We start from the raw sequence: 19,491 nt of genomic DNA, 5'->3' as shown, positions 1-19,491 counted from the left end.
CCACCCTTCCTTTGATCACACCCGCTTCCTCATTACTTCTTTAAGCACTGACCTCTAATGGATATGGAACTTTTTGCTCACCTATCTCCTTCCTTTTACAGAGGAAGAAATTGAAGCCCAGAGAGATTTAATGGCTTGCCTAAGATCACATAGCACATTTTCTGTTAATCAGGGTAATTTTTCAGGTCCACATGAGGGCTTTTTTCCCTGAATTGCCTAGAGATTTGTTGAGGTATCCAAAGCATTTTTCCCAGTGCAGCCTGGAGAAGGATGTCCATGTCAACACAGCATTTGATACTGAATGTTAGACATTCAATTTCCTAATTAGTATCATCGAGCAACAGTGGATGATTATCTGCAAGGGGTTGCAATGCCATGCTTAAGTGCTTACGGTTCATATAGACAACTCTCAGCTGTTAAAATGACAAGGCAGTAGAGATGTGGCCCCAGGACAAAGGCATAGTCTGCTTTTGTGAACACTAGTTGGCCAACAAACTTCATATGGACATAAACATGGCCAGCTGTAGACTTGAGGCATTTATACCCATTCAAAGAACCAAACTGGCAACTAAAGATCAGCGTTCTTCTTGGCATTTCAGGCTTTATGTTCTTTTGATTTGGAACCATTGTTTGCTTAAATACCTCCGATAGCTCTTCACTGCCTGTAGCAACTCCAGCCTAACTTGGTCTTTAGTGCTCTGTCTCCCTACTCTCTCCCACCATCCCAGCCTCCTCTCTTATTGCTGCCCACATGTGCCCTGCACTACCTGTTCAGCATTATGTGAGCATATCATGCTCTCTTATGCCTCAGTGCACTTGCACATGTTGTTCTTTCAGGCCAGAATGCCTCTTATCTGCCTGGCAATCAGCCTATTAGAGTCAGCCAGTACCATTCTATCTTCTATGGAGGAGCCCCTTCAAATCCACCCATATGTCTCCCAACCAGTCAGAGACTTTTTCTCTCTTTTTGATACTCTCTTCATACCTCAGTTACATTCATGTCAGTATTTGTTTATACATCTGGTATCACTGTTAAAGAGTATGAAATTCTCCAAATGTGAAGCCGTTTCTAGTTTGTCTTTGTATTCTAGAGCTTAACAAAGTACCTAGAATGTAGTGTGTGCTCAGAGTGTTTGCTGGGTGAATGATGTATTTGTTGAATGACTCTGGACACTTGAATAAAGCCCATCCAATATGTACCATCACCAACTCTTTGCTGTACAGTATTCTTTTAGGCAAGAGCTTATCTTTTGAGGTGATAAGGTAAGCTCAAACTTTATTATAGACTAAGATCTCAGTCTGTAAATATCATCCCTAAGTCTTAAGCCATCAAAACCAGGGCCTCAAGGAATGGCATGCCTTCTGCAACTATAGCAGCCTGCTGTGCTTATTTTGCTGTGTTTTTCATTTTCCCCCCAAAGGTTAGAGTCCCTTCTCCCATGGGCAGAGCTGGAGGAGTGCTAACAAATTCTTTCTCCATCCTTTTTACAATTACCAAAAAAACCCTCAGCACCTCATGCCAGACTTGCATGTGTCAGCCGTATTCTGGTCATGACTTCCTGATAATGCACTATAGAGATTTTGCTGAGATCAGAGGGTATGTCACTCCCATCAGTAGCACTGACTCTTGCAGAAGCACTAACTGTTTCTGAAGTTGGCTAATGTCATTCCTCATTTGTTTGTTTGTTTGTTTTAAATTTGTTTTAGTTCCAGAGATAGCACTTTTGTGGAATGACCCTATCTTCTAGAATCACCTTCTAGAAATACCATAATGTGAGCACCACTGTCGTGTCACTGAGAAAAGAGAGAGGCAGCTACTGTGGGGTTACAAATGAGTAAGAGTGGCACCAGAAAGGTGAAAGTCTCAGCTGAACCAAGGCTTAACAAAATGTCAGTCACCAAACATTCATTTATTAAGTTACGTTCAGGATAAGAAGATGAACAAGCTATCTGTACATTCATTTTCTTGTTTGTAAGAAGGGAATGATAGTGATCTATCCTGCCTGCCTCTGAGAGTAGCATGAGAATAAAATGAAATTAAGTGGAAAAGCAGTTAGGAAAAAGAAAATCAGTGGTTTTCTTTTTGTGGTTAGTGTGGATCAGAAATACTGGAGCTTGTTTAAAATGCAGATTCTTAGCCCCAATCTCAGCTATTCAAATTCTGTATGCCTGAGGTGGGGCCCAGGAATCTTCATTTTCAGTAAGCCAACCAGGGGGTCCACTGATGCTATTCCTTTAGTCACACTTTCAGAAATACTACTGTTAATCAAATGGCAAGAATAAGATAATCGTTTGAGGCAATTTTAGTATGTTGGACCTGGAGTCCAAAGACTTGGGTCAAACTAGGCCGGGTGTGTTGGGTCACCCCTGTAATCCTAGCACTCTGGGAGGCCAAGGCAGGCGGATCATGAGGTCAGGAGTTCAGGACCATCCTGGCCAACACAGTGAAACCCCATCTCTACTAAAAATATAAAAATTAGCTGGGTATAGTGGTGTGGGCGCCTATAATCCCAGCTACTTGGGAGGCTGAGGCAGGAGAATTGCTTGAACCTGGACATAGAGGTTGCAGTGAGCTGAGATCATGCCACTGCGCTCTAGCCTGGGCGTCAGAGCAAGACTCCATCTCAAAAAAGACTTGAGTCAAACTCCAGTCTTGTCAATTCCTAGACCTGTGACCTCAAACAGCAACCTTCTCTGTGAACCTTAGTTCCCTCATATGTAAAAAGGAGATGACAACTCCAGCTTCACAGGGTTGTAAGGATTAAATGAGAACATATGTGAAGAAGTCCACTTCAGTACCTGGCTCATGGAACTCAGTCAGTGTTTTCTTTTTTTTTTTTTGAGACGGAGTCTTGCTTTGTCTCCCAGGCTTGAGTGCAATGGTGTAATCTCGGCTCACTACAACCCGTGCCTCCCAGGTTCAAGCAATTCTCCTGCCTCAGCCTCCCGAGTAGCTGAGATTACAGGCACCTGCCACCACACCCAGCTAATTTTTGTATTTTTAGTAGAGACAGGGTTTCATCGTGTCAGCCAGGATGGTCTTGATCTCCTGACCTCGTGATCTGCCCATCTCGGCCTCCCGAAGTGCTGGGATTACAGGCATGAGCCACCGCTCCTGGCCTCAGTCAGTATTTTCTAGAGTGAGAGCTTAGTATCTGCTACTCCTGTAATGCAATGTCATGTTCACAAACACCAGGTAAAAGACAATATTTGGCATCTGTCTTAATCAGGTATCACAGAAAGAGAAAAGAATTTGACATCTGGATAGAACTTTAGAGATTTAATCTAATCCCTTGTTTTATAGTTCATGAACTTGAAACTAGGAATAGAGAATTGGAAGCCCAAGACATATGATGATACCTAGTCACATGAAATATGTTCAGATTTTCAGACTGGGAGAATTATTTCCCAGTATATTGAAAAAAGAAAATATGCTGGCACAGTGATGGAACCACTGTTAGTAACTTTGGAGAAACTATGGAGAATGGGGGCAATATTTCTAAACTATAATGTTCCATATCTACTATATACCAGGCACTGGGGATGTAGTCGTGAAATCAAGATGGAGATGGCTAACTGGCCGAGTTTTCAAAACGGAGGAAAAAGATACTGGAAAACGTAAGCCTTATGATCCTTTTACTTTGATTCCTTCACAAAATTCGAGGCAGATGATGGAATAAGTGGACAGTAAGCACTTAGAAAAGGAGCCGATCATTAGGAGTCATCAGTAGTGAAATAGTAGTGACTAGTTTAGACTTGACTTCATGTTTCGCTGGGTTACTCATCATGAGACCTTCTCTTGGATTTCCACAGGCATTTGATAAACCCTTTCCTGATAACCAGACAGTAAGAATGTGGGTAGGAAATCTAGAAAAATCAGATACAAGAACTCAACATACCCATTGGTTTGAGGCTCTGAATTATAGTGGCAGGATTTGAGCTCAGAAAACTTTTAATTTCAATGCTGCCCTTCCCAGCAGCATAAACTTGGATAAATTATTTAACATTTCAGGGTTTCCCTTGTCCTGTTTGTGCTGTATTTCTCAAGAGGTTGTTGCAGGAACTAAGCAAGATGATAAGTGTAAAACGCCTTTGTAAACTGAAGATGCTTTATAAACATTAGTTATTATCACTATTCTAGTGCTGTAGCTGCTCATCATGGGGGTTCTCAATCAGATTTCTTTACTAGGCATCTGTGGACACCTGGTATGGGCCAGGCCTGTGCTGGGCACTGAGAGTACCCAGTGCCTACCTTCACATAGTTTGATCTGGTGATAGACAGGTATGGCCACAGGGTCCTTCCCGTGTGTGATGTGCTTGGGGTATCCTTCCCCAATTGAGGGAATCCTTCCCAGAGGAGAATGAATGCTCTGTCAGAGCTGGGCCTGGAAGAAGTAGGAGAAGACAGTGCCTGCATGAGATATAGGAGGCTACAGAAAGAGTTAAGAGAGCAGAGGTTTGGGGGACTCCCAAGGAGCTTATGTGGTGAGTCATCAATGGAGTAGGGGCAGAAGGTGACCAGCTGGGACAGCTCAAGTGATAGCCCCAGGGTCCTGGGTGCAGTGCACCTGGTGGGCTTTCTCATTGAACAAGAGCGCTAGGGAAGAAGTCTGAGCAAGCATTTGCTCTAAATCCTAGGACTTCTTTTTGTTGTTGTCCATTTCGTTACTTTAAGGTAAGAAAAAAATGTAAATAACATAATTATTTACATGTAAATAATATATAAATGGTAGAAAATGAATGCTGTTTCATACCTGCTTCTTGTTTCACTGCTCCAAAGGAGAAACTGATATCCAAGTGGCACTCTTCCAGATGGTCTCTAAGGATTTTACACATAGACTTTTGAAACAATGGGATTATACTGTACACTGTCTCTGAAGCTTAGGTTTTTCACTTGACATCTCACCCAGGACAGTTTCTGCTTCAGTACCTAGGATTTTCCTCATTATTTTTAACAGCTGCATAGTATTTTATTGTGTGGATGTGGTGGTGTAAAGTAGCCTACTGCTGTTGATGGACACATGGACTGTTCTTAATCTTTTAGTATTAAGCACTGCTGTACTGTTTGAACATATGTCTGCGCATTTTTTAAAAGTATTTCTCTAGGCAACATTTTTAGCAATGGAATTGCTGGGATCCTTGATTGATTGATTGATTGATTTTTTGAGACAGAGTCTCTCTCTGTCACCCAGGCTGGAGTGCAATGGCGCGATCTCAGCTCACGGCAACCTCTGCCTCCCTGGTTCAAGTGATTCTCCTGCCTCAGCCTCCCAAGTAGCTGGGATTGCAGGCGCACACCACCTGGCTAATTTTTGTATTTTTAGTAGAGACAGAGTTTCACCTTTTTTGGCCAGGTTGGTCACAAACACCTGACCTCAAGTGATCCATCCGCCTGAGCCTCCCAAAGTGCTGGGATTACAGGTGTAAGCCACTGTGCCCAGCCAGGACCCTTGTTTTAGAAGGATGACTGCTGCTGCTGTAATGCAAAAAGTGATTTGGAAGAGGAGAGGAGTAGAGCACGAAAGATGGTTAGTAGATGGAGGTGGTAATGCCTACCTTTCAGGATTTGGAGGCTTCATAGTCCTTAAAAATTCTCTTCCTTAACTGGAGGAAGAGAATTCTTCACATAAACATGGTTCCTTGGGTTTTGAATTATTTGACCAGAGCATTCTCCTATCAAGAGGTTGGAGTGATTTATTCACTTACTACACCTTGCTTGAGCATTCACTTGGGGCTGCCAGTTTTGAAGGCTATTGTTCTCCAGCCTGTCACAGATGCCTTGAAGACCTATGCATCAGCTGGTTCTAAGGAGTCAGTTTGTTCAGCTCTCTGCCAGGTTTCCAACTTGTGAAATGTGCTGGAGATTAACACCTCTCCTGCCATTTTTTCCCTACTCTAACTGCCAGTTGAAGGATTCCTGCAGTTGCCTTTGGCAGTCATAACTGCTGAATCTTCTGTCAGCTGCCCTGAGGACCTAGAAGAGCAGTTTTCTATCCAGGACCAGTTTCCAGAGGCAGGAGGGTGAAATATATCCTCCAGTGTGACATTTCATCTCCCAATGCTGGGTGGTTTGGGCCCTTTGAAGTTGGCTCTGAGGAACCACACACTTGGGTCTGAGCAGCCAGCAGCTTATCACATCTGGTGATCAATCCTTCAAAGATTCCTCCTGAAGTCTGGATTTATGGAGGTCAAATGGATTCCACGTGGGAGGGGCTTCCACTTCAACTCATGACATGGGGAGAAGGCTGTTTCTCTTCCAGAAGGAGGCAGTTTTCATGTCATTGAGATGTCCTCTGACTTATTTCCCACCCACCCACCAACCAACCAACCAACCAAGTTATTTGTAAGATGAGTAGGGGGAGAGGAGAACGCCTGCAGCCTCCTGCTCACATTCCTAGACACCGACTCACTGAGCCTGCCGCCGCTGGAACAGCAGAGCTGTGTGAAATGTCAAGAGGAGTTATGCTCATGGGCTCCCTGGCCTCGGTCTCTTTGTGGCTTGCGTATTCTTCCATCAGTACTGTGTTCATCACATGGAAATCAGAGGGTACAATTAAAAGATAATTTGCTAGTTCCAGACTTAATTTAGGGCCCCCTTCTTGCCTGACTGAATTACAGGGGACGATAATAGATTTTTGGTGAGAAATAGTTGGCTTTGTGGCTGGGAGAAGGAGAGCTCCCAGCTCTCCAGCTGGACAGCCCTTTGGGTATCCTGTATGTTGTTTCCCCACTTCCAGCCCACCTCACCTCTTCTGTGGCTCTTGTGTGGCCCCTAAGCCAGGATCCTGACCTCCTCAGGGTTGGCTCAGGAGTTTAAACACAACTTGAGACCCGAGGAAAACAGAGAGCCCCCTGCAACCTCATAGGGTTGAAAAATGTTGACACTTGGAGCTATTTAGAGATCTAACCAAGGCCCAGACAGAGACAGTGACTTGCTGAAGGCCACATAGCTAGCCCACAGTAGTTATAACGACAGTCTTAATGATATTAACGGCTAACATTTATCAACTCTTACTGTGTTCCAGACTTTGTGCCAAGGGCTTATGTGCAGTGCATTGTCGCATTCAAACGCAGTCTGGCTGTGGGCCCAGGCTGAGCTTCAGTATAGTATGGTATAGTCTATAATGTCTAGTCTTGGTTCAGATCCTGGCTTCACTTCTCATATTTACAGCTGAGTGACCTCAGGCAAGTGATTTAACCTCTCTGTACCTCAGTTGCTTTATCTGTAAAGAGAGAAATCACAGTGCTGTGGAATCGTGTGGGTTAAAATTCATTCATACAAGTAGTGCTGCAAGTAGTGCTTAGTGTAGGGTGAGAAGCTGTTCAGGGCTTACTTCCCCAGGCTGCCTCTGGGGCTAGAGTGTGGTGTCTTTGTGGTAGTAGACAGATATGGCTGAGCTCCACACAAACGCCAAGAGCTGCTCGTCACCATTAGAGGCAGTAAACAGAGTGGTGATTGAGCTCTGTGGCTCTAGAATAGAGCCCAGCAAGCTATGACCCAATCCCTATTTTAATATGGCCTGTGATTCCTTGATTGATTTTGTTTTTTGTTTTTTTTTTTGAGATGGAGTCTCACTCTTGTTGCCCAGGCTGGAGTACAATGGTGTGATCTGGGCTCACCACAACCTCCGCCTGCTGGGTTCAAGCAATTCTTTTGCCTCAGCCACCCAAATAGCTGGGATTACAGGCGTGCGCCACCACACCCGGCTAATTTTGTTTTTTGGGTTTTCTTGAGATGGAGTCTCGCTCTATTGCCCAGGCTGGAGTGCAATGGCACGATCTTGGCTCACTGCAACCTCCGCTTCCCGGGTACAAGCAGTTCTCCTGCCTTAGCTTTCAGTTAACGGATTATAGGCGCACACCACCATGCCCAGCTAATTTTTATATTTTTAGTAGAGATGGGTTTTCACCATGCTGGCCAGGCTGCTTTCTAACTCCTGACCATCAGCCCACCTCAGCCTCTTAAAGTGCTGGAATTACAGACATGAGCCACCATGCTCAGCTAATTTTGTATTTTTAGTAGAGACAGGGTTTCTCCATGTTGGTCAGCAGGTCTCAAACTCCCGACCTCAGGTGATCCATCTGTCTCGGCCTCCCAAAGTGCTGGGATTATAGGCATGAGCCACGGTGCCCAGCCAGCTGTTTGTCTTGAGGATAGTGACATAACCCCTCAGAACCTATTTCCTAATCTGTTAAATGAGGCTGATGACATTTACCCCACTGGCAATTTAAATAGTAAGATGCTAAGCACTTAACACAGGGCCTAGAACATATTAAGTGCTCAATAAATGGTAGCTTATTAACGGCATTCAAACCAATGTGCTCTTATCGCATGCATTGTTGTTCCTGTGTCCAACTGGTTGAATGGTAAAAGGCTCCCTTGTAACCCCATCTACCATCTTTGTCACACACTTTCCTGCCATGGTTCGCAGTAAGAGATAGAAGCTGCAGGGTGACTTCTGGCTCTTTACAATGGAAAGGGGGGTGTGCCTGGCGAGGGAGAGCTGATGTCACTGCCCTAAATCCAATGGTGGTCTTTGTGTTCTGGTTTCCTTTGGCAGCCTTGCTTTTTCCCTTATAATCCTGCAGGTAGGGAGACAAGGGCTTTCTCCATGGTAGGCTCTGGTTCGGTCATCCTCAAAACTGGGGCTCTTCAGTCAGGCTCCCATTCCAGATACCTAGGCTTATCAATCCCTCTAGGCACCCCAGGCCTTCTCCCTCATGCCCCATTTTTCAGTTTGAGAAGCATGGTTATCACTGAACATAGATGGTGTTCTGCATGTGAACACCCAGTGAATAGTGAGTGAATGAGAGTAACCTTGGCTCCATACTATTTGCAGAGGGCTTTGAAAATGATTTTTCTCCTTGAAGAGGCAGAAGGAAGCCTGGTAGTGGGAGAGCTCCAGCTCTAGAGACACATGGGCCTACATGTAAATCCCAGCCCTGCCACTGACTCCATTTTTGACTTTGAGTGAATTACCTAATCTCTCTGTACCTCACTTCCCTTGTCTGTAGAGTGGGAATAATTCATGTCTTAGAGAAGTAAAACAGTTCATATAGTGTTTGGTACATGGAGATACATCAGGTGTAGGTTAATTCTCTGGGCTTTGTTTCCTTATTTGCAACATAGCCCTGCCCTGGAGTGGAAGTGGCACCTCCCATTAGTCAGTTCTTGAGGCTGTCTCCAGGCCAGGCAAAGGGAGGGAATGAATGGGTGCCCTAGTGCCAGGACAGAGCAGATGTCAGCTGGGAGCTAGGATGGCTCTCTGAACCTGCCTCTCCTACCAGAGGTCCTCCCTTCAGTGTGTCTATGCCTGGAGCTGGCATTCTCTGTTTTTTTTTGTTTGTTTGTTTTGGTTTTTTTAAAACCTCCAAGTAGAATTACTGTCCTGTAGGCAGCTCCTCTGCGTGAGGACATTTGGGGCCAGATATGTTTCCCCTCTATCCTGCTTTACCCTTCCCTGAGCTCAGGATGGACGCTCAGTCAGTCCCAGTTATTGTCTGCAGCGCCAGCCTGCAGCCTTGATCCAGCCCAGCTCCACCCCTTGCAGGCAAGGTCTGTTTCCTAACAGCTGCTCCAACCACACACCTCGGTTCTGCGGGAGCCCCTCCTCTTCCTCCCTCCCTCCCTCATTCAGGGGTGGGACTGAAGAAGAAGGCTAACTTGACAGCAGCGCTTCTTTCTTAGCTAGTCACCGGCTCCTGCCCGAGAATGCCAGTGTGTGTGTAGCCTCCGCAGAGAGGTCGTTTTCTCAGAGTCCAGAGGGGCCGCCTGAGCCTCTGAGAACTAGGGAGAAGCCATCCCAGCCATGAGCCCCTGTGGGAATCTGCTGGGGTCCAGTGGCCTGGAGTCCTCAGGCTCCTCCAGCTGCTCCGGAGGGAGAGGTGAGCTCAGGGTAGCCTGCCTGCAGCCAGAGGTGCCGGGAGCCCTCGGCCTGTCATGGTAGCCATCTACAGCCAGCCTGAGGCACTCCCAGACGGATTTGCAGCTGAGCCTGTTTATCTGGTGTGGGAAGAAGATGGGGAGTTACTTGTCAGTCCCGGCTTACTTCACCTCCAGAGACCCATTTCGGTGAGTTGGTCTCCAAGTTCCCTTCTCCGTCTCCTCTCCTGGTCCCTGGTCTTGAGGGGAGGGTGGTCTCCCTAAATCTGCTTCTCACTTAGTCTTTTACCATCAGTTCTGCCAGGCAGAAGCTAGTAGAGGTTATTCCCAAGCAGAATCGGCCTGGTGAGGTACCCCCATTATGTTATAGAAGGGGTGAGGGGAGAGATATGCCCAGCAGGAATTTCTTAGGGAGCTCCAGCTCCCTTTCCATCCCAGACAAACCTGAAAGAGCCTCCAAAAGATGCCACTGACCTGCCCACTCTAAGTGTTACTGCTTCGGGGGGAATAGCACAAATAGAGTGCTGTTTCTAGCTCTCACATGTCTTACCTGCGGGCCATGCAGCCTGCCCAGGAATTTGTCCCAACAAGCAGGATGGGCAGGTTTTGCCAAACTGTGGAAACTGACAAGGCCTGGGTGTGGGTAGCCTGGTACACAGTAGGCATCTTATAAACATTTGTTCTCTTAATGGGAGGCACATTGCCTCTGGCTTTGAAGGGCTTCTGAGCTCCCAGGTAAATACAGTTGCTGGGGAAAGACCTGGGCCAGTGCTTTTGAGACTGGAGCAGTGGTCTTTGGAGTGTTCCTGAGCTGCTGGGCCAGTCCCCTCAGCTTCTCAGTCCCTAGGCCTGAGTATCTCCAGGAGCCTCTCTCTGTGGGGTTTCTCAGAGGGAGATGTGGAAACTCTAACTCTGACCTGGCTTTCTTTGCTCATTGCCCCACTCCACCTCCCATAGAAACTCCCCAGGGGGTTTCTGGCCCTCTGGGTTCCTTCTGAATGGAGCCATTCCTGGCTAGGGTGGGGCTTGTTTTCATTCTTTGGGAGCAGCCTGTTGTTCCAAAAAGGCTGCCTCCCCCTCACCAGTGGTCCTGGTCGACTTTTGCCTTCTGGCTTCCCTAAGCTAGGTCCAGTGCCCAGAGCTTGCTGCTGGGATACTAGTCAGGTGGCCAGGCCCTGGGCAGAAAAGCAGTATACCATGTGGTTTCACGGAATGACTGGACCCTGGTAGAGTGGTGGGAAGTGTCTGGACTGGGGAAGGGGGAAGGGAACTGGTCCTCAATGCTGACTCTACCAAGCACTGTGCTAGACACTTTATCCTTTAATCTCTCAACAGCCGCTGAAAGAGATTATGTATCCCCATTTTACAGATGAGGCAACCAGTTTCAACAAAGTTAACATGTGGAGCCTCACTGGGCAGCTTTTTCTGTCTTCCTTTCTCTCATCCTTCAGGGGTCTGCAGGTTTGTTTTCCTCTCCTAGCAGAGTAGAAAAAGGGATAGTTTGCCTGACTTGTTGAAGGGATGGCAGAGATTGTTTTCTAAAGAGCCAGTGGAAATTGATCTTGAGTTTAGGAGAAAGGTTTTTACCATGTGGAATCAAGATGCCAAGTATCTACCTGAAGTAGCCACATTTCAGGTCCTCATTAGTTTCTCTTACTTTTAATCTTGGAAAGGCAGCTTAGGGGAAGGGTTGTTCTAGGAGCCAGGAACTATACCCCTTTTACCCTTGGAGAGGCAGGGAAGCCAGGGAGGACACACCTTTTCAGGAGCTGGAGCTAGAGCAGATAGTGAACTGTCAACTCTCAACCTGAACCTTTAAGGGCCAAGCCACCAATGCCACCCAGGTCCACCTGTCTTTTGTCTTGTTCTGTCCCAGCCTTTCTGGAGAACCTGATGACCTTGCCCCCACACCTCAAGCTCTGTTTGTTGCCTAGCTGGAGTCTGGGGGATACTGGCTGACTTTCTGTAGATACTCTACTCTCCTCTCCCCTAAATAAGAGGCCACGTGCCTGAAGTCACTTCTGAAGAAATAGCTGGCACACAGGACTCTTCCCACCCCACCCCACCCCCGGGAGGGACCGCCCAGACCCTCTGCACTCCCAGGTATCTTATCAATTACCATATCACTGCCTGGTCAGAAAGCTATTTCTGCCATTAGCCCCTCCCTCTTTTATTATAGGGTGTCCTCAAAGGCTCCTCTTTGGGCCTCAGTTTTGTCATTGGCATAAAGTAGAAGCTAGACTTCTTGGGCTCCTGAACAGCGTCCTTGCTGGATTCTGTGGAACAAATTAAGTCCTTGACCTCAGGCCTCTTGGGGAATACAAAGTCTATAGGAATTCTGGGGCTGTGGTTGCAAGGAAGGTGATGCAACCAGATTCCACGAGGACGTGATCAGGCGTGACATGTGAGGGAGGAAGAGGGAGCAAGGGAATGAAGAATACAACTTCTGTGTCCCATACACCCCTGCCTGACAGGCCATACATACTCAGCAGAAATGCACTGTCTTCGCTACCCACACTAGCGTGAGGAGTGAGATGCAATTACTACTGTGCTTCCAAGTAAGAAAATACCTTAAATTGGAATTTACAAAAGAGGTAAATTAGGGAGTGTCTTTTGTTTGACATCTTTAAAGCAATTTTCTTTTTATAGAATTTCGCTTCATGTCCAACACTGATTTAATGAACTGGGTTTACACATTATCTCTTGAAGAAAACAAACATATCTTTGTATTCCAAAGCAATCCATGTTTAAAGGAAAGAAATTATGCTTAACTCTGCCCTGCTTCACAGTAACCTTTGGCAGGTGCCTTAGGTCCTCTGGGACTCTTTTTCTCCTTATCTGAAAAATGAAGGACTTGGATCAGGTGAATGATTCCCAACTCTGCAATGTGTGTGGCTCCTCAGAGGCACATAATCTCTTTTCCATTATTTTCCAAATAATGGAGGCCCTGTCTTTAACTGCAGTACAACTACACAAATTACTTGAAACTACAGGCTTCCTGGTTTTTGGTTGGAAGTGAATCAGTGCACTCTAGCAACACTTACTTCTTGCTGTTCAGAGGCTCATTGTCTGTTTGGTTGATTTTTTAAAATAATAAAAACATATTCCATAATACAGTTTAATTGGCAGACTGTTTCAGTCTATAGGATCTGCAGGAAGGAGGAGTAATAAAGGAATTTTTGACTGAGCTCTTAAGGAGCAGTCTCTAGGCCCCTGTCATATCTGCCCTTCTGGGCCCTGGGGAAAAGTTGGCATCCCCAGTTGTGGTGCTCTGTGGGTGCCCTCAGGCTATGGTGGAGGGAGCTTCCCATTCTCTCCTTCAGCCCAGTGAGTTCAGAGGCTAGGGGTTGAAAGAAGCTTGGCTACAACTGGCTGCTCACTGGGAGGTTAAGGGATGACCATCCAGCCAGGCCTTCATCAGGACATGGGAGGGTTTATGCTTGAACATGTGTAAATCCACTGCAATAATGACTGGTTCTCTTACCTCGTAAGGTTGAGAATTTACCCGTAAACATTTTTGTCGGAAGAGTTTGGACATGAGTGAGGGCTGGGCCTATATCTTATCTCACTTGGCTTCTCCCAGCACGGCACCTTGCCTGCTTGTTCTTAAACATCCTAGATGCACAGTAAGTATTTCCTAATTGTTAGGAATCTATTAGAATCAATTGATTTCAGCGGGGCATGGTGGCTCATTCCTGTAATTCCAGCACTTTGGGAGCCCAAGTCTGTAGGATCACTTGAATCCAGGAGTTTGAGACCAGCCTGGGCAACGTAGGGAGACCCTGTTTCTACAAAAAATAAAAAATTAGCCAGGCATGGTGATGTGCACCTGTAGTCCCAGCTACTTGGGAGGCTGAGGCAGGAGGATCTCTTGAGCCTGGGTGACAGAGTAAGACTCTGTCTCTTTAAAAAAACAAATCGGTTGATTCTAATTCAATGAATAAATAATTCACTTTAGGACCTTCCTTCTTTACTTATAGAAATCTATTTCATTCTGGGCCCAGAAGCAGGTCCATATTGCTAAGCATAGGAGGAAAAGGGGTCTGTCTGCAGTTGCCCTTGGCATTCTCAAATTGGGGAGGGAAAGAAATGAACATTTACTGGGTACCTCTGTGAGCCAGGCATCATGAAAGACATCTGTACATAATTTAATTCTCATAACCCCATAAGTTATCAGCAATATACAGGTGAGGAAACTGAGGCTCAGAATAATGAAGTAACTGGCCTTAGGTGACATAGATAGTAAATGGCAGAGAAGGAATATGGATCCAGGTCTTAAAAGAGAAAATCTCAACTGATTATCTTTTTTTTCTAGTTAAAGAATGAGGAGTGTTTTGTTTTGTTTTGCTTTTTTTAACTCATGTGTTCTCTGCTGACTCAAAAGGCCTCTGTGTGGATCTGGTTTGACCCACTGAACTGACTACCAGGGTTCTGTGCACTTTGTATCTGCCCATGCCCTCAGAAGCCCTCAATAATGTTTTGGAAGATGAGTTTTGGAGGTTGTTCTTAGGTGTAGCCTCAGTGTATGTAGGCTTCTAGGTGATTTCCTCTGACCTGAGGATTTCAGCTCAGTTCACTCCGGCTCCTTAGGAGAGTGGGATGACTGGTACTTCAGCCCTGGGTTCAGACGTCAGTTCACCACCTCTCAGCTGGGTACTCTTCTACCTACAGCCAGGGAAGATTTTGACTTTCACCTGAAACTTTCAAAAATTGAAAGGTAGAAAAAAAGCCTTGGCTTTGGGAAGAACTTATGGTGTCCATGGCCTCTAAGAATCTGAGGTGGGGCATTTTTGAGTAGCACCTTACATTTCCAGAGTGTGTTCTGGATTCTTTGCTTAAAAGAACAGAGAATGCTGGGGAATTGAACACTGTGAAGTATATGAAGGAGTAGAATTGTGTCATTTAACATTCAGTACTTGGGCTAAAGGAGAAGCATCACGAAGTGTTAACACTCAAAGGATCTCGAGCTGTCAGGGCTCCAGCCTCCTTATTTTCACAGGTGAGAATCCTGAGACTCAGCTGTTGAGATGTGACAACCCTACCTTGTAGGGTTGTCAGGTTTAGAGATAATATGAAGTAAGTTACCTCATGTAGGACCTGGATTGTGGTTGGCATTCAATAAATAGTAGATGTTATTGATAGCTAAGCTAGAACTCTGAAGTCTACCATGGTGACTTCTTAATGGTCTAAGCACCCAGTTGTATTCTGTGGCAAAACACGGTTTAGGGACCCATACCCAGCCCTCCTATCAGCTGTTCACCTTCCGATTCTTCAAAGACATCTGTGGCAGTGACTTTGGCCACATAGCTGGCTGTGCCCTTCAAAGACATTCCTTGACACAGATGTGTGCACTGGTAATGTTGCTTTCCAGCCAGGTGTTCTTCCCAGGAGGCTGGCCTGGCTGTCTTCTGCATGCCTGCACTTGTTTCTCTCCCTGCTCCCTCTCCTGGGCCTGGCCAAAGCTACTTGCAGCAAACAAAAGCAGGATATTGGCAATGGAAAGGAGGGTGTGTTCTGGTGCTCCCATGCCCTGCAGCGCACATACCATTGCAAGGGCGTAACAGAGCCCAGGCCTGCATTTGGGTGCAAATATGTCTGCACACAGAAGAAAAGAAGGACCTGGTGACCACGAGCCATGGAACCTTTGTGCTTCCACCTGGGCTACTGGTTCTTGCCACTCCTGCCATTTTCCATTTGGAAACATTTGCTAAGGCCTTGCTCTGTCAGGTCCTTTGCTTGGTGCTGAGTCTACCAAGAGTAAGTGGGATGCTGTTTTTGTCCTCAGGGAGCTAACAGCCTAGTGAAGAAGAAGGTGGTTAGGCCAAGCGCGGTGGCTCACACCTGTAATCCCAACACTTTGGGAGGCTGAGGCGGGCAAGTCACTTGAAGTCAGGATTTTGAAACTAGCCTGGCCAACGTGGGAAAACCTTGTCTCCACTAAAAATACAAAAATTAGCCGGGTATGGTGGCATGCACCTGTAATCCCAGCTACTTGGGAGGCTGAGGCAGGAGAATCACTTGAACTCAGGAGGCAGAAATTGCAGCGAGCCGAGATCGTGCCACTGCAATCCAGCCTGGGCAATAAGAGCATAACTCCATCTCAAAAATAAATAAATAAATCCTCACTGCTACCTTGAAAATAGGTGATGATATTGCCATTTCACAAATGAGAAGTGAAGGGACTAGCTCAATATCATTTAGGTGGTAAATGGTGGTGCTAAGATTAGAACCTCAGATTATCTAGGGAAAAACACAGCTATGCATAGAGTTAAGGAGACCTGGGATTATGTGTTCCCTTCTTTCACAGGTGGGGAAACAACCCAGAGAGGGAAAGGGGCTTGTCCAAGGCCATGTTAGCACCCAAGACTTCAGCCCGTATGTCTTTCCTCCCCATTTAGAGCTCATCCACATGTATCTTACATTGAGAGGAGTGTGAGCCACATACTGAGAACAGTCTTCCCCTCTGTCTCCATCCTCACTGCACAGTATTTAGATACCTCACCGCCATACTTTTCTGCCATACCCAACCCTCAAGACCTTGAACTTCCCTTTCCACAGGACAAATAGGAAAAGCTATAGGAAGAAAATAGCCATCAGTAGTTGTTGAGCACCCAGGGGAATTGGGCATTCCAGAAAGATAAAGGGATTCTCAGGATCTTGCTTCTCTAAACTTCCCTAGCTCAGCTGCTTCAGCTCATTCCTGCCGCCCTTCTCTGCCTCCCACAGTGCTCAGAAGTAGTAGTACTCATTGTGGTCTCTCACCTTGTATTGTTAAGTTTTATTTAGACTTTCTCTTCCTCAACTCTTCATAAGCTCATGAAAGGTGAAGTGGGGTGCCCTGTGTATTTGTCTTTTATAGCGGCAGTGTTTAGCTGCACTTGCCTGGCAAAAGGCTTTCTCTCATACATTAGCTTATTTCCTCTTCTCACTAGCTCATTGTAATAATAGGATGCTATAGTTAGATTTTGTCAAAGAGCGAAAGCTACTAAGAGAAGTTGTCCAGTTAGTGGCAGTAAGTGACTGATAATGTGAGCTGCCATTACATTGTCATTACCATCTTTATTAATACCACATATTGAGTTTCTGTATGTTAGGTCTTTTTTTTTTTTTTTTTTGAGACGGAGTCTGGCTCTGTTGCCCAGGCTGGAGTGCAGTGGTGCGATCTCAGCTTACCACAACCTCTGCCTCCTGGGTTCAAGTGATTCTCCTGCCTTAGACTCTTGAGTAGGTGGGCCTGTGCCACCATGCCCAGCTAATTTTTGTATTTTTAGTAGAGATGGGGTATCACTGTGTTGGCCAAGCTGGTCTCGAACCCCTGACCTCATGATCCACCCGCCTCAGTCTCCCAAAGCACTGGGATTATAAGTGTGAACCACTGCGCCTGGCTGCTCTCTATGTTTTTAATACATACGATTTCCTTTAATTTTCACATCAGTTCATTTTATAGTTGAAACTAGGCCAGAGAAGTAAAATATCTTGCCCAAGGTGACGTAACTGGTAAGTGGCAGGATCAAGATTCAAACCAAGCAATGTTCAAACCTCTCAGAAGCAAGGATGTAGCCAGTGTGGAAGGCCTTCACAACAAAAATAGGGAAAAGAAGGAACTAGAAGGAAAGAAATGGCTTGAGCTCAGAAGGCCGGGGAAGTCTCAGTTGTGTGTGCTGGGAAGCTCAGAAGGGAGGAGGAGGTTGTCTGTGCAGGTAAGTCCTGAGAACACACCTGACCTGAGAGGTAGAGCTTCATAACCAGGTGATTAGGGGAGAAAGGAGCCATGGATTTTTTTTTTTTTTTAAGAAATGGGGTCTTACTATGTTTCCCAGGCTGTTCTCAAACTCCTGGGCTCAAGTGATCCTCCCACCTCAGCCTCCCAAAGTGCTGGGATTACAGGTGTCAGCCCCTGCACTTAGTGAGCTATGGATCTAACATGTACATCTTACACAGTGCTAATAAAGTATTGAGTTTCTTCCCCAATATTTTATTTTGAAAAATTTTCAAATATATAGAAAAGTTGAAAATGTAGTTCAAAGAACACCTACATACCTTTCACAGATTCATCATTTGTTAATGTTATGCCACTTTGTGTATCTCTCGCTGTCTATCTATATACTTTTATTTATTTTTGCTGAACTATTTCAGAGTAACTTAAAGGCATCTTGACTTTTACCCTTAAATGTTTCAGTGTTTCTCCTAATAATTCTCCTGTATAAACCCAATATCATCACATCTAAGAAAATTCACAGTAATTTTACAATATAATATTATAGTCTGAATCCAGATTTCCTCAGTTTTTCGAAAACTGTTCATGCTGTTTCCTTTTTTATCTAAATTTGAATCCAAGGTTGAGGTGCTGTATTTGGTTGCTGTGTTTCTAGGCTTTTTAAAAATCTGTGCCTTTTCTTCTACTCATGACTTTTTAGAAGAGTGAAGACCAGTTATCTTATAGAATAACCCACATCCTAGATTTGCGTGATTCGTTTTTTTATGCTTAACATATTTTTGGCAAGAACATTACATTGGTAACACTGTTCATCACAGGTTGTTTTGAAGAGTAGAGATGATTAAGCTGCTTTTGTTCATTGAAGTATCTGTCTAGACCACAGGTCCTTAACTGGGGCCATAAATAGGTTTCAGATAAATCCTTTTTTTTTTTTTTTTTTTTTTGAGATGGTCTCTTCCTCTGTCACCAGGCTGGAGTACAGTGGCGCAATCTCTGCTCACTACAACCTCTGCCTCCCAGATTCAGGGGATTCTCCTGCCTCAGCCTCCCAAGTAGCTGGGACTACAGGCACATGCCACCATACCCAGCTAATTTTTGTATTTTCAGCAGAGACGGGGTTTCACCACGTTGTCCAGGATGGCCTCAATCTCTTGACCTCGTGATCCATCTGCCTCAGCCTCCCAAAGTGCTGGGATTACAGGCATGAGCCACTGCGCCCGGCTGGAGAATCCTTGATATACCCACCCCTCACACCTAAATTATATGCACATTTTCCTTATATGTACATTTATCTAGGGGAGGCTTCTTGGCTTTTATCAAATTCTCAGAGGGCTCCAAGACCCAAAGAGGTTATGAAACATTAGTCTGTTCACTGAGACAGGCAACACAGAGCTAGTTTCTAGGGCCTTGTTCACTCTGAACCAGTTTCCCTTGGGGAGACAGCACGAGGCTGTAACTTCCCCCATCTTGGCTTTGGATCAGACTGTCCATTTTGTTGTCAGACCTAGGATCCAGGGACAGCCTATGTGGCCTGCTTCCAGGGATCCAGGAGAGTTTCAGTTCTTGTCTTGCCTTTCAGGTGTTCAGAGTGCCAGGATTCCCTCACCAACTGGTACTACGAGAAGGATGGGAAGCTCTACTGTCGCAAGGACTACTGGGGGAAGTTTGGGGAGTTCTGTCATGGGTGCTCCCTGCTGATGACAGGGCCTTTTATGGTGAGTGAGTCCCTTCCTATCTGCCCCTCTTGATCATCAGAGTCCATTGACAGTGCTTCCGGTTCCCCGTGGCCATTCATCTTTTGGTCTTTCCATCAGCCAAGGCATCTCCCTTTATTTATTCATTCATTCAGCCAGCAGGTATCAATTGAGCACCTGTTAAGTGAAAGGTAAGA

The 19,491-nt window shown here is 45.7% G+C and overlaps 1 protein-coding gene across 9 annotated transcripts in view; it reads left to right on the top strand.

The window, feature by feature from the left end:
- The window catches only part of LIMK2 (LIM domain kinase 2), a 68,247-nt gene that overhangs the window by 27,713 nt on the left and 21,043 nt on the right, over positions 1-19,491 (top strand). For 4 of the 9 annotated variants that reach the window (XM_017499545.2, XM_017499544.2, XM_017499547.2 and 1 more), the window contains one exon: positions 19,180-19,315. In XM_017499545.2, coding sequence (XP_017355034.1) covers positions 19,180-19,315 — 136 coding nt within the window. Of the gene's footprint in view, positions 1-3,534; positions 3,619-9,608; positions 10,073-19,179; positions 19,316-19,491 lie in introns of those variants that run through there. The other 5 variants (XR_001816759.2, XM_037728181.1, XM_017499543.2 and 2 more) reach the window with 2 other exon arrangements.

The sequence above is a fragment of the Cebus imitator genome, unplaced genomic scaffold, assembly GCF_001604975.1.
Source record: "Cebus imitator isolate Cc_AM_T3 unplaced genomic scaffold, Cebus_imitator-1.0 Scaffold258, whole genome shotgun sequence".
In the NCBI taxonomy this organism is placed as follows: domain Eukaryota; kingdom Metazoa; phylum Chordata; class Mammalia; order Primates; family Cebidae; genus Cebus; species Cebus imitator.
The sequence above is the reverse complement of the archived record's forward strand: the minus strand, read 5'-3'. Positions and strand labels throughout refer to the sequence as shown.